At 37.5% G+C, this 14,206-nt stretch overlaps 3 protein-coding genes across 6 annotated transcripts; 2 read left to right on the top strand and 1 right to left on the bottom strand.

The window, feature by feature from the left end:
* The first annotated feature begins 598 nt into the window (after positions 1 to 598).
* On the top strand, positions 599 to 8,148 carry LOC124211351 (b(0,+)-type amino acid transporter 1). The gene is made up of 3 exons (XM_046610327.2): positions 599 to 827; positions 4,553 to 5,851; positions 6,497 to 8,148. Exons 1-3 carry the CDS (start codon positions 731 to 733, stop codon positions 6,556 to 6,558), a joined length of 1,458 nt encoding a protein of 485 aa, XP_046466283.1. The 5' UTR covers positions 599 to 730; the 3' UTR covers positions 6,559 to 8,148.
* Positions 6,937 to 10,797, bottom strand: Snx16 (sorting nexin 16). 2 transcript variants are annotated; one of them, XM_069133322.1, is made up of 5 exons: positions 10,640 to 10,797; positions 9,820 to 10,110; positions 9,350 to 9,658; positions 9,088 to 9,215; positions 6,937 to 8,926 (listed from the first exon to the last, which is right to left on the bottom strand). In XM_069133322.1, exons 2-5 carry the CDS (start codon positions 10,093 to 10,095, stop codon positions 8,869 to 8,871), a joined length of 771 nt encoding a protein of 256 aa, XP_068989423.1. In that variant the 5' UTR covers positions 10,096 to 10,110; positions 10,640 to 10,797; the 3' UTR covers positions 6,937 to 8,868. The 2 variants fall into 2 exon arrangements, with proteins under 2 accessions (XP_068989423.1, XP_046466288.1); XM_046610332.2 differs by lacking the exon at positions 10,640 to 10,797 and adding an exon at positions 10,316 to 10,597.
* Positions 10,589 to 14,178, top strand: ida (anaphase promoting complex subunit 5 ida). Of its 3 annotated transcripts, none has more exons than XM_046610326.2 (12): positions 10,589 to 10,750; positions 10,955 to 11,146; positions 11,225 to 11,274; positions 11,392 to 11,768; positions 11,851 to 12,004; positions 12,099 to 12,280; positions 12,412 to 12,525; positions 12,607 to 12,736; positions 12,827 to 13,129; positions 13,223 to 13,344; positions 13,464 to 13,731; positions 13,802 to 14,178. In XM_046610326.2, exons 2-12 carry the CDS (start codon positions 11,026 to 11,028, stop codon positions 14,174 to 14,176), a joined length of 2,196 nt encoding a protein of 731 aa, XP_046466282.1. In that variant the 5' UTR covers positions 10,589 to 10,750; positions 10,955 to 11,025; the 3' UTR covers positions 14,177 to 14,178. The 3 variants fall into 3 exon arrangements, with proteins under 3 accessions (XP_046466282.1, XP_046466280.1, XP_046466281.1); XM_046610324.2 differs by having other exon boundaries at positions 10,900 to 11,146; XM_046610325.2 differs by having other exon boundaries at positions 10,642 to 10,658; positions 10,900 to 11,146.
* Positions 14,179 to 14,206: the final 28 nt, after the last annotated feature.

The raw sequence follows: 14,206 nt of genomic DNA, 5'->3' as shown, positions 1-14,206 counted from the left end.
ATATATATCGGCACACGATGCCAAAACGCTGCCGATATCTGCGAATGAATCTATGATGCAACCAAGAATCAGCAAATCGCAATTTCGAACGATCGGGGAAGGCTAGCTGAAACATACTTCGCGAACGAAATAAGAGACGTCATTTTCCGTAAAATTACACTCGAAAAACTATCACTTTTTATACAACTTGAAAACTGCATTCTTACATATGCGTCTAACATTAAAGATATATAGCTCGGTGTTCTTTATTTTTTCCCCTAAATGTAGCGAACAAAGTAAAAAATATACGATGTAATTTAACCTAATAAAATATTACAAATTCTATTGATTCCTCGGCAGGAAATCAACAAAAAAGGAGAAGAAATGCTGAAATGATTTGATTGTTGAGTTCTAAGGAACTACTAGTGATAATTAATAGTTCAATACCAGACACCACATGGTACAACAGTCAGTGTCAGCCCAGTTATGATCCGACGTAATTCAACTACTATTGGCTCATGACTGAATGTAACAGCCCCCTTATGATAACGAGTAAATACACAAGCTGAGCAAAGTGGTTCCGCGTTTTGCGAATCATAGTTCAAAGCTTGAGCTAGCAGAGCAAGTTTGTGCAAATTTTTACTCGTTCTTGTCACATTAGTTTTGTGTCTAAGTTATTTATACGTATATAATATATATCGTGTTTTTTTTTGTGTGGTTATATTTAAATTGAAAATAATTTAACGCCAAAATGACGCATGCTATCGTACAGGATAAAGAGAAGGTGGAGTTAAAACGAGAATTGGGACTATTCAGCGCCATTAATATGATCATCGCTGTTATGATTGGTACGAAAATCAAATTCTTGTTTTTTTCAAAATGAATATTTTACCGTATTCCTTTTCATTTTTATTAAGATTATAAATTGTTCATTCGATCATGAATCACGTGTATGAAGTCTCTTCAATGATAATCGTTCTTCAAACTGGAGGCGCGAAACCACTGAATTGTATAATGAATCGTTACATTGTGACTATAATAATATATTATTGTTTACATTTCAAACATTCGTTTGCTTATCAAGTTCCGTTTTATAGTACGTTTAATGACCGAAATGTGAGTTTAGATATGATTATAAATAAATTAGAAATCTACTAACATTAAATTGATAAAAATAAAATACTGTTGTGTAACGACTTTGTTCACACAACCAAGTCGAGATTGAAATTCGGAGGGAATGTTTTTACGTAAATAAAATTCAATTGATTTAGTATGTTTAGATTCGCTCTATCTTTGTTCCTTCGATTTTTATGTAGAAATATTTACCTCCAGTCTATTAAAAAAATGTTAATTTCTTGAAAGTCTTTTACATATATTACGACACGGAAAGATAAGTCGAGATATCGCGCGTGTCAAACGCCAGGTACAGATATTATCAATTGGAAGTGAATCAGGTTGTGTAAAAAGGCTTCACAATCATTAGAATCGCTCGTAATATCAACGAAATGTTACAAATTTATATAGTAGGTACTAATCGCAAGTCAAGGTCTACTGACATCTGCCACCTTGTGTACAAAGCCGCAGCGATTTATCCACATCCTGTTATAATTAATTAATACACAGCAACATATGCAACATTGTTAAATCATGATATACATTTTTTTTTCAACACCCGTTGATAATTTTTTTCTATTTCGATATCAATTGCATAATGAAATAAATATGGTCATTGGACAAAAGTGCTATTGACACTAATCATCATAGTTGTAACCCTGTGATTATATTCACAAGTGCAAGACGTGATACGTTGCAAAATACTTGAACGAATCGTCGGTGAAATTATATCTAGGAATCAATTGCGAATATTTTCTACCAGACAGATCTCGAAATATAAAGCTAATCGTTATCACAGTGCCATATATTTCAAACGACTAATTTATCTGTGCGCAACTCTTTGGATCTCCGTACATTTGAACTGTTAATTCATGGTAGCATATATTTACAATTTGTCTAATCCAGACCCCACGTGAAGCGATATACAGTATTATTCCCAGTATGCGTATTAGTATAGCAAGGCCGATTCTTGACATAGATTCCTAATACCGACACTTACCGATACCTTCCCTAGACTCAAACTCTTTTCTGCGATGACATCACAGCGATCGACACCTGCAGTACTGCCCCGAAGGTCAAAATCACGCTGCCTTACCAATAATTTTATTTACCAGAGGTCAAATCGCGCTGCTTGACCAACAATTTGTATCGATCGAAAGATCAATTACAGGTTTGTCATACTTATTCTGACTCAAGTGAATCGGCACTATTCCACTTTTTTTTCTATCGTCTTGGTCAATACCATGAACATTGACGGACAATCCGTTGAGTTTTTCAAATTTCGAAATGCTGTTGTTATCTAGAGATATTGGAAACTTTATGTCGTCAGACCGTAGCACTGAGTTGTAATGTGGGTATAAGGTGGTTTCTGTAGAATGCTTGTTGGTTGGGGACAAAGGTACGGTGACCGACCAAAGCAAGCAGTGGGAATCGTTGTTGCAGATGTTTACCACAGCCATCTTATCTCTAATACACTTTGGTACCGCGGTATAGGTATGCAAACTACCTCATAGTGGCATCTACTTGTCAATGTTGACGGTGAGATTGATAATTTCAACCAACGATCAGTCTGAAACCTTTTCCTTAAAATCTTCCACGTTTGTTAACAATCGGTATGTCGCATTTTCGACGAACCATTCGTTAAATATTCGTTGAATATAGGATGATTTCGTTTCTTGTGTTAAAAAACTTGATTTCTTCAACCATGTACTCATTTTTTTTACTTCAAATTTACAAGCTAGGATAACGTATACTTTTAAACTCTTCGCTTTCTGTAAAGCGTTGTTCAGTCTTTTAACCGCAAGTTCCTTTACGTTTTCTAAAAAATTCTCCACGTCTTTATGTTTCAAATTGACGATGAATCCGATTCCAATTCTTCCCTCAAAAGCAGACTCCAATTCGTCCTAGTGTACTCAATCGCTTCTTTTTTGTTTGCGGGTACCTTCGCCCGTTTTCTGAGAACGTTTGAATTTTTCCGCCAGAGATTTCAAGAGTCCGATCGTTGTGATAATTCTCGTTTTTTCTCCAACCGTTGATACCTTTTGAAAAATTTTGTTCAAAAGCCTCAAAATTTAATTCATTTTTGAATTTCTGCTATTGAAGATGATTTGTTGGAGATTTTGTTCGCAGATGCCATGATATTGATCGAATTCAAACATTTTGCGGATTCCATCTTTAGCTGAAACTTGAATGATCGCTTCCCGTGATGAGAACTCTTTTTTTTATAGGGTGAGCTGTACGTATGTGGGTCAGTGTGGTACAGGACTGGTATATCATGTTTTGCATTTCAGAGCGATAGTAACCCAATTCCGCAGGTCTTGAGGTTTTAACTTTGTCCTTGACTAGTCGATATCACACGAGCATCCAGGTTGACGAAAACAATTCTCGGAACCATTAATTATGGAATGTAGGGTGGTTGATATTGCACCGGAAGCTGTTCAAGGTTAACCAGAATATTCCTGAGATTGGCAGGCTGATTTTACGAAGAACAAAAGGGTTTGCGTCGTGGATTTACCTCGATCGTCAGTAGGGGGGGATGACAGTGAGATTGTTGGTAAGTTAGCGTGATTTTGACTTTTGAGTCGGTACCGCAGATCTCGATCGCTGTTATGTCATCGCAGAAAACGGTTTGAGTCTGGGGAAAATGTCGATAAGTGTCGGTAGTAGAAATCTGTACCCAGAATCGACCTTACTATACTACTGACGTGACCGAATTAATTGATTCAATCAGTTTCAAGGTTAACGAAGAAGTCAGAACCACATTATCATGTTGTCCCTTCGTTAATTAAGGGGTTATACATAGTTAGGAGGCCGAAAAAACCGATTTTCCCAAGATTTTTTATAAAGACACGTTTCAATTTATTAAAATAAAAATTTATATGTATACACATTAGAGCAACTTCGTTCTGATATTTTTGATTTGTAAAAATAATGATTAACAAAGCTACAATCTTCGGGAGCAAGATACCTGTACTGTATCATACAAAATGATAAAACCTAACATATTTAGTTATTATAAGGTTATCTAGTCTTTGAGCAAAGGAATAAGCAAAATATTAATTTTTAACGAAGCGGTCACTTCTCAAGAAAAAAATTTCGATTATCCCAAATAATTTTCGCCACGATTTGGTTAGAAAATGGTAAATATTTATCGGCGACAAAAAACCTTCGATCAAGAACTGAAACACATATTCATACAGCTTGTGTAAAAATTTGAGACACATATATGGGTTCAACCGTTTCCGAGAAATCCTGCTCATCGACTTTGAAAACATAGTTTCGAGAAAAATACGTTCAAAGTTTCACAAGCACGTTCAAACGCTCCGGGGCGTCTTTGCAAATATGCGTGTAACTTCCACAATATTATTTTGTTGGATCCACATGAAATTTTCTGTGCGTGAAAAAAAAATCGATTTTTGAAAAATCCAGAGTAATTATAACCACTTAAATCCTTCCCTAGGGTCGGGAATATTCGTCTCGCCAACAAGCGCCCTGGAGAGATCAGGATCGGTAGGATTCTGCCTGATAATCTGGGCCCTAAGTGGAATGGTATCGTTGCTGGCGGCCCTCGGTTACGCAGAACTTGGTACAGTGGTGCCTCGATCCGGAGCAGAGTACATTTATTTCGTCGAGGCGTTTGCCCCGCTGCATCGATACTTGGGTGAAATTCCAGCGTTCCTCTGCTCCTGGGTGTTCGTCTTCGCGCTTCGTCCCGTAGAAGTGGCGGTGGTAGCTCTGACCTTTGCGGAGTACATAGTGCAGCCATTTTCCAGCTACATTAAAAATGTCCCCGAAGAATCTATGCACAAGGTGATACTGCTGCTGAGCATCGCTGCCCTCGGACTGATGACCTTCATAAATTTGACTAGCGTCAAGCTCTATGTGAAGGTCCAAAACGTCTTCACGATGTGCAAGGTCGGCGTTTGCGTCCTCATCATCGGCGGTGGGCTCGTTTGGCTCGCGTCAGGTCGGACTGAGCTCCTCACCGAGCCCTTCAAGGGCACAACCCGTTCCCCGGGCAACATAGCCCTCGCCTTCTACAGCGGCCTCTGGGCCTATGACGGGTGGACAGCAGCCTCGATAGTCACCGAGGAGGTGAAACGGCCTGAGGTCAACATCCTCAGAAGCATCTTGATATCTGTTCCCGTGGTGACGTTGCTCTACGTCGCCGTCAACCTCATGTACATGTCAGTACTGACGGTACCCGAAATGTCCTCCGCCCCAGCAGTAGCTGTTCTATGGGCTGAAAGGGCGCTCCCATCCTGGTTGGGCTTTGCGATACCCTTGGGGGTTGCCGTCGCCACCTTCGGCTGCGGCCTCAGCATGCAGTTCGGAGTTTCGAGGCTCTGTTACGTCGCCGGGCAGCAGGGACACGTTCCGGAAGTCTTCAGCTTCATCCACATACAGAAGATGACCCCAGCAGCAGCGGTGGCGCTCCAAGGGCTGATCACCCTCGTGTTCATCGTCTCCGGGGATGTAATCGCCCTCATAGAATTTGCCAGCTTTCTTACATGGTTCTTCTATGGACTCGCCATGATCGCCCTAATCGTACTACGTCGCACCAAACCCGATGCACCAAGACCCTACAAGGTTCCGATCGTCATACCTTGGCTCGTCTTTTGCGTTTCGCTGTTCCTATCGATCATGCCAATCGTCAAGGATCCCTCCCCCAAGTACGCTTTTGCTGGGATTTTCATGCTCATCGGTATCGCGGTTCATTACCCTTACGTCTACAAGAAGAGACACGACAAGTTTTTGGGTAAGTATTTCGGCGGTTTTCTCAAGGGAATATATTTTGGGAATTTATATCCTGGTAACCAATTATATTTAGATTTGTTTTATCCAAAGGTATGCACGTCAAGCTTCGTTTGCGTGTAATTTTTTTATGTATTTTTATTATTTATTTTTATCAGGATCAATCAACGGAAACTATGATATTGTTATTGACAATTTAACGTCAACCATATCGCCCGGATATGGTTCTTGATTTCCACGATATTTCAAAAACGGCTCAACCGATTTACTACCTTGAATTTGGAGACATCAGCATTTTTGAACATCGAGATTATCCTCTTTTCCACGATGCCACTTTTTCATCGAACGTCATATTTTTTTATAACAAAATAAAAAAGTCGGAAACTTAGGACAAAATATCTAATTTTATATTCAAACTGTCATCATTTTCTCTTTACGGAGAACAAAAAAATTTGCTTTGTCACGCTAAAGATAGAAAATGTGAACACGAAGTTCGATGTAACATACTTTCGAATAAAGTAAACCCGAGTTGAATTGAATAATTGGTTTTCGAGGTATAAATTCTGAAGATATATCCTCTTTTTCAGACTAACTGCCGCATTGGTATTCGTTCTGTAAAATAAAATTGATACCATTTTTCTGCTTTCAGATAAATTCACCTATGCAGTGCAAGTATTGTGCCTAGTCGCTTCTCCGGATAGAAAAGACTGATTAAAATATTTCTGGTTGAATTTATCATGATACAAAAATCTGTATTATTCGACAACCGATTCGTGTGGATGAAAATGACTGTAGTGAAAGATGGAAAACAAAGGCGATTAACTATAGTGTTGGAGTGACCAGATTGTATGTAACCTCCTGAACTTGTTGATTTGCTGTGCTGCCACACAATAATAGTCATCAGCTTGAACAAATAAGAAATTTATCAAGTTATAGTAAATTATGTTTAATTTTAAGGCAATCATTTCATTGATACACGTCTGTGATGTAAGAACACTGCTCTTTAAACACTTACTCAAATTGAAGGAAAATTTATTTGTGTGCTGATGTAAGATGAACGGGTAAAAATATCATGACCAAAAATTAATATTGAATCTTTTTTTTTCTTTTTATTGACAATTCAATTATGCTTGAGCATGGAAATCGTACATTATAGATAATGATACTCGATTTTTCTCGTGATTTTATTTTTCTATTTTTTCTATTTAAAGGCTGGTTGTTAGAAAACGAAGGCAAAACATTGTAGTACAAAACCATCTTAATTTTTATACCGATTGTATTGGAATAAAAATTAGAATTTTTGATGGTGCTATTTTTTTCATCCAAACAGGTAGCATTAGAATATATTTCATAAGGCACGAAAACATTGCATTATAACACCTTATATCAAACTTCCATTATGAAATGTATAAAAATAAATCTTATACGTCTATTTATTCATATTCAGCTTAGAAATATTACCACTTGCCAGATAGTTTTTACTCAATTCACTAATCACTGGGTATTGTTTCCATGATTCTAATTCAATTATAAAGGTGTTTTCGTAAAATCTATGAACTGTGTAAAGCTCACTCACGCTGACATCGTGATAATAATACGTTAGGCGTACAACCCATACAAATTGTTGATTACAGTTTGTAAAGTACAAATTTCATTTATGGTCCCGTATCGGGTAACTCCTACGAAAGAATAATCAGTTGTACAAAATTGATAATACTAGAAAATTATTTGACAGTTTATCCTGATGATGTATCATCAAATGCGATTTTTTTAAATCAAAGTAACGCCTGCGTGGAATTTGATATTTGTCTATGCAAATGTGATTTTTTTTCAATCCATTGACGCAACTTTATTCCTAAAATAACTAGGTGAGAAAATATATCTACTATCTTTGGAATTATAAGGAAAATTGAATAAGCTGCATATGTCAAGCATTACGAAAGAGTGTGATTTATGACGAATAGATAATGATTTTGACCAGCGATGATTATTTGAAGCCATAAAAGACGTTACTGCAATTTGTATGCCACAAATTTTTCAGTAAAACTTATATTAATTAGACATCCGACCGTTGCTACCCATCAACGAATAATTGATATTTTGTTGAATTATTCAAACGACAATAAAGAACAATTCATTAAGGTATACTAAAACTAGTGTGATTTTTTTGTTTACCTTTTATAAAAATTCAATGTAGTCAACTTATATAAAATTTCAATAAATAAAATAATTCCTATCCTAAATGGGAAGTTAGTACGGTCGTGGGTTAAGTCAGCTAAAAAACAAGACAAAATATTCAAATGCCTCAAAAAATCATACAAATCCTCATAGCCTGTTATCAGAGCTACCTATCACCGCTATATTACGTGTAATAACTTCCCATGTCAAGTTGCTGGTTTTTATTTATAACGATAATATTGCCTCGAAAATTTCCGTTGCAGATATGTTATAATATAATATAGTTATTCTATAAATTCTATAGTAACGTTACGGAAAAATAGGGTTTTGCATTTATTTTCTTTATTATTGAGCGTATTATGCCGTCACCTTTATCTCTGTTTTACCAAGTTGTAAAACATTCAAAAGCGAGTTTGCAAATTTTATACAATCTGTAAAATTCGATGAACCTGCTGCGGCTGGTAAGTTATTTTTTCACTGACAAATTTATGGTGATGCAATGTATAGGAAGTAAGCCTTCGTAGCGCATATCAGTCTTCTCAATAAAAATTTCAAGTGCGAATACGTATTAGATTTGTATTCTTGGAGCAACATAAATTGGAAAACCCTATCAATAATAATAACATACCTATACACGTGTAAATTTATATAACAACGTTTCCTGTATAGGTGGACTCTGATATAAAGTTTTCGTAAAGATTCAAGTACCTTTAGCTACTAGATACGTATAATAATAATAATAATATAAAAACTAGATATTATTTTTAATCATCCATAACGTGAAGAACAGTAACATAACACTTACTTACTAAAATATCACGGTAATTGGTAATAGAATTAACATCAATCAATTGATGCTAATGGTTGTGAGGTCCCACACTTTGAACATGTTTGTGTTACGCTGTAATAAAAATTAACTTGTGTCCAAAGTGTCTGAAGTATGTTGGATATTTGTAAGACTATGTCATATATTTGCAATTTTTTGGGGCATGCATTTTTGTCCCATCAACCGAAGTTTTCAACGTAACAAATTTAATGATTCTCACATATTTAACTACTTACCTTATGATATGTTGTAGTTTTTGTCGCAGTTCATTAGTTCTAACTGATTCCATAGCTAGAGCAGCGTCTCGCTCTCTAAGTTGCTGGCGTAGATGATAAATTGTGTCTTCCAGGGCCTCGAAAATTGCCTAAAAATTATCAGATAGTTCAGTTTGAGTCTATCGTCAAAATTTGTTTAAAAATAAAACACAAACCAGAACACTTATTAACAGCTACAATATTCTTAAGGAGATAGTGGCCGAATAATCCGATAAGTGCTTACTCGAGATTCCTCGACAGTGTCTGAAAGTGCAGGTGGCTCATCCAGACAAAAAAATTCTCTCACACATGGTATTTGTATGAGAATGGTGTTGTTTAAAATACCATTTACAAAATTTTGTAGCCCTCTTATTCTGTCTTCGAGAAAGCTAGGTGCAAAATTATCTCCCAGCCATTTTTTTCGTGGTAAAGATAAATGGGAGGTCGAAGCTTTCTGTCTTCTCAACTGCGTCAAAAGTCGAACAAAATCTGTGTATCTTCTGAAAATGAACCAGCATTCTCCAAGTCTCGGTTCAACACGCAATTTGTACACCTGTAAGTATAACACAGGTCAAACAACACATAAGGAAACAGGATTGAATGATAAATTTCTAGAACGTTTTTCATCAGTTTCGTAATAATTTTTGACAGCAACGATTCAGGACTTCTATTGTACTCAACCAAGCAGGTTACGGATAAGATTTCATTTCTCACCGTGAACCTCGCTCGTTCCTCCATAACTTCGTAGCCAACAATTGGTATTCTCAAGTCGCTATTAGACGACGGTTGATAACGAGCTTCGGTGTTCCTGTTAGGACTGGTCTGATTAGGATAATTGAATCTCTGTACGGTAAAAGAGTTGGAATGACCAGATCCATCAGAGTCTGGACTGTCAATCGTTCGCAAGACATCAGGCTGCGAGTTCCTCTCTTTACTAATAGCTAGAGTGACCTCACTCACGCAACCTACGCTGTTACCTGAACTGGACATTCTAAGAGTCGTAAGCTGTGGATGTTAAAGACAATAAGCAAAAGATTTCGTTTGAACATTCAAAATCTGCTTGTGAGATGTGAACAGTGTTGCACACTGACCAGTTCCGGCACTTTATTCATTTCCACTGATTACTCGAAACAATTTACATCGGGGCTAAGATTAGCTGGGACAAAACAGTCTGGATGAATTAGTCAGAACAATACCGAGACATACGTACCTATTAGGGCGGAGTGTTATTCACAACGAAAACTAACCTCGCAACAAGTCATTAGTGCTAATTAACGGAGCGATTGGATTGAGTAACCAGCAACACAATGGGGAAGCTTGTAAACTGTAATTTCGTCACAACTCTAGACAGTTATTGAGTGAATTTCAATAATCGTGTAGCGTACGAAACATCGAACAATGTTTGTAGAATTGCATCGCGTACATCTGGATTGAGCTTTAAGTTTTGACGTATGCGGTCAGCGGTGTGTCAGAAAAGATAGTGGGATGAGAATACACGCAACAACAATCATAATAATAGTGCGATGACTCATACCCTGGAGTAAATTGCGCGCGTAAGGTAGAACGTGGATTTCCTTCTGCTATTTAAAATAGCTCTCAAATTTCTCGGGATTAGAAATTGTCGAAGAAAAAAGGAGAAAAATTGGTAAATTCAGTAATTGCAAAAGATAAAATTTCAGTACTTCGTACTCTTAATACTAGTGTACAATTATTGTGGCGTTTCGTAGCTTTGACTAGAGTTCTAGTCGCTGACTAATGGTTAACTAGAGTTTCTGTTTTATCAATGTTTTGCAGAGACTGCTGATAAAACAGGGACTCTGGATTTTCCAAGCTTGTCAAATGTCCATAGTTGTGTGTCAACAAAAACCCTAACCTAACTCAAACTAACCTCTAATCTGAACATAAACGTAATCCTTGAAAATGAATAAAGACTTACTGAATATCGGAACAAATGTGAAAAAATGTCAAAAAGAAACTCTGACCCCGTACAAAATAGCAGTCGTAATGCTGATCAGAGAGTACTGCAACGAACCGACAAAAGGTGAATATTATCCGTATTCCGCTAATTTAATCTTTGCTGGATTTCAGTGTACTCAATAACTCTGTTTTATGCTTTTAGCGATAATAGAAAGACGCGATTTTTGCGTCCTGGCGTTGAAACTGATTCAGGTATGTACTGCCCTATTCTTTCTCCTATTTTTCTTTTACTACAAGCACATCTGATTGACAAGATATTGTCTTGCTTTACTGACGGCTCTTCTCTTTTGCATAAACATCTTCCTTCAGTCGCCAGATCTAGACTTTCGTAACCTGCTGAACCTTCTTCATTCCGAAGAGTACGTACTGCAGCGGTTCGCGCAACAGCTCGAGGTCAAGCTGGATGAATTATACCATAAAGGAGTCGAGGGTTTATTGGATCTATCAGAAAGTCTCATGCGTCTGATGGACACGCCATTAGATCATTGCGTAGCGCATCCAGCTCTGAACAAGAACTCAGTTCTCGGTTTATACACTAGACGGATAATAATATCCTTTGAGAAATTAACGTTTCATCAAGTGGTTGCGTTGTACGAATCGTTTAAACCTTATTGGCAAGTTCTGTATAAAATGGAGAACTTGGGTCTGTCGATGGGACATAAAATGGATGAACTTTTGGACAATCAGTAAGAATTTAGAGACAAAAACTCATAATTAATTTCTTAATATGCAAACAAATTTAACTCTGTCAGTCTTTTCTGTTTCTAGAAATGACGTCGTCTGGGGAGGACGCCAGGCGGAATTACTCGTCGCCCAACAAGCTCTTGCTCTTCAAACGGACGAACATAAGGCATTGCCGCCAGCAGAACTGCAAGCCCTCGTCAAAGAGCTGCTCAACTGTAGTCCGTACTATGCCGAAGCTGTGAGTATGCATTAATCTCAGCATTTCACTATATTAGTCTCACTGCCTGATTTATCTTACACTCTGAAGCTATCCTAATTAGTATATCTTATAGCACTACCTCAGTTACTTGAACTGTCTACGAGTGAACGAATATTGTGGAGCGGTCGATAGTCTATACCATTGTTTTGATAGACTAGCACCTCTCGATAATCGGGCAACATCTGAAGACAGAACTCGAACTTTCAGATACGCCGCTTTAAATCTTGCAGCTCTTCATGCCCAGTTTGGCCACAAGTAAATCGTTTTTATCGACTTATTGTATAATCGAGCTCCTTACTCGATTCAGGACTCTCAATTTTTACTAGTCTTTAATTTATAGTTACATATAAATGTAAAACGGCTGTTCCATCGTTTTTTTATTTCAGAAAAGTTGCTTTAGCAGCTTTGAAAGAGGCAATTATGATGGCACAAGAGTCTGGGGATAATATATGTCTACAGCACGCTCATTCTTGGATGTATCATCTAATCGATGACCGAAAGTAATTGTTAAATAGATGAAGTGTACAGTTTTTCATATTGCAAATATTAAACATATTAATGCTTGGTTTCATTTCACACAGAGGACAACTCATCGAAAGATCTGTTGACAAGGCCAGCATGCTCGTTATCACTCACACAATCAGTCTTCGCCTTATAGCATCTGCTCACTACTCTGCGATCGAAGCAAAAAGTCCTCCTCAAGTGTTTGAGGTACGTTCAGAGTTTTTTTGCAAACTTGAAAGCGTGCACACATCAGTGTGAACATAATTCATTAGATAGATCTGTTTCTCGGTTTCTCAGACATTGGTAAAATCTGATGTCCTCAACTGCCAACATTCGATGATTGACTTGATGTCGATGTCATATGCTGAGAAAGCGGCATTGTGGGCTTATTATGGTAAGACAAAGATGTCTTCGCTTTGTTCGCAATTATTACTATTGCATAATTCTGGAGATAAAAAACAGCAAATGTTCAACGGCTCATCGACATGTCAGGCAGTAGTTAACGTAGCCAATATCTTTGTTGAATTGGGTGAATACATTCTGGCTGAGGTGGTGCTGGATCATGCTAAAGAAAGATTTCCAAATGAACCGAGTAGCAAGGTAAAAGTTCGAAATATCAGAAGATATTATCCGCTGAAATACGGTTTGTCATTCGAAACCACGGTTGTTAAAATCATTTTCCACGATTCACAGATATGGATGATCAGTGAACAAATGCACAAATTCACACGGACAATGAGGCATGAAAAATGGAGCGAAGCAGAAGCCATAGCTAAACAAATCTCTAGTATAGATCCTTTGGAGAGCAAATTTAGGTATAATATCGTAAAGAGCTGACTTTTGAGAAAAGAAACCACTGAGGCTGGTGAAAATTAAAGAGGGAAACAGTCATTGGGCAGAGTTTATTGTAATTGGTCGTTTTTTAATGTTCTAGGCAAGCTGAAGTTTCTTTCGCCAAAGGTGACTTTCCCAGAATAATGGAGCTCATTGATAGTATTGAAAAAACTAAGAACTTAAACCCGCAGAATCAAGTGCGACTCATGATTTTATCCAGCCAGGTGATGTGCTCCTCTAGATTCCCTGGTCTTGGAACAACTGGTACCAATGCTCTTGCACTTTTAAATACAGCAGTGGAGATAGCCACTAGCAAGCACCTCTCGTATCAGCAAGCCATCATAAAAATGAATCTTGCTAATATACAGGTATTGTTCTAAACGTAATATGAAAATATATTTTGCAACTTTGATCCAATCAACAAATTTGCTATTGCAGCTTGTAATGGGTATGCCGAGCCAGGCAATGAAGTTAGTCAACGATGCTATAATACCCGTACTCAGCCACGGCGGGTGTCTTGACCAGGGAAGAGCATTTGTTCTTTATGCAAAATGCTTACTAGCCACGACAGTATCAAGCATCACAGACGATAGGAAATCAGCGCTGGAAAATGCTGTTAAATCCCTGCGCAAAGCCAAGGATCATTTTAACAAAATCGAGGCTTTTAGCAGAGTGAAAAATGTTTTGTATTTACTGAGCATCTTGTATCACGAACTAGATTCTAAAGCCGAGCGCAATCAATGCGCCTTTGAATATCGTCAGCTAGACATGCAGTTTCCTACAAAATCGGATTCTAATATTACTATGTATTAGGAGAATTTACGTTTGTAAAAGTTTAGCAAG

The sequence above is a fragment of the Neodiprion pinetum genome, chromosome 2, assembly GCF_021155775.2.
Source record: "Neodiprion pinetum isolate iyNeoPine1 chromosome 2, iyNeoPine1.2, whole genome shotgun sequence".
Classification (NCBI taxonomy): domain Eukaryota; kingdom Metazoa; phylum Arthropoda; class Insecta; order Hymenoptera; family Diprionidae; genus Neodiprion; species Neodiprion pinetum.
Note: the sequence above shows the minus strand (reverse complement) of the source record. Positions and strands in the feature narration are given on the sequence as shown.

Excerpts from the sequence above, each read along its gene's own strand:
- ida (XM_046610326.2), top strand. The coding sequence starts at position 11,026 with ATGAATAAAGACTTACTGAATATCGGAACAAATGTGAAAAAATGTCAA. Across the intron at positions 11,147-11,224 it reads CTGCAACGAACCGACAAAAG|CGATAATAGAAAGACGCGAT; the intron begins GTGAATATTATC and ends TTATGCTTTTAG. Across the intron at positions 13,732-13,801 it reads TGAATCTTGCTAATATACAG|CTTGTAATGGGTATGCCGAG; the intron begins GTATTGTTCTAA and ends TTGCTATTGCAG.
- LOC124211351 (XM_046610327.2), top strand. The coding sequence starts at position 731 with ATGACGCATGCTATCGTACAGGATAAAGAGAAGGTGGAGTTAAAACGA. Across the intron at positions 828-4,552 it reads GATCATCGCTGTTATGATTG|GGTCGGGAATATTCGTCTCG; the intron begins GTACGAAAATCA and ends ATCCTTCCCTAG. Across the intron at positions 5,852-6,496 it reads GAGACACGACAAGTTTTTGG|ATAAATTCACCTATGCAGTG; the intron begins GTAAGTATTTCG and ends TTCTGCTTTCAG.
- Snx16 (XM_069133322.1), bottom strand. The coding sequence starts at position 10,095 with ATGTCCAGTTCAGGTAACAGCGTAGGTTGCGTGAGTGAGGTCACTCTA. Across the intron at positions 9,659-9,819 it reads AGGAACGAGCGAGGTTCACG|GTGTACAAATTGCGTGTTGA; the intron begins GTGAGAAATGAA and ends TTATACTTACAG. Across the intron at positions 9,216-9,349 it reads ACACTGTCGAGGAATCTCGA|GCAATTTTCGAGGCCCTGGA; the intron begins GTAAGCACTTAT and ends GATAATTTTTAG.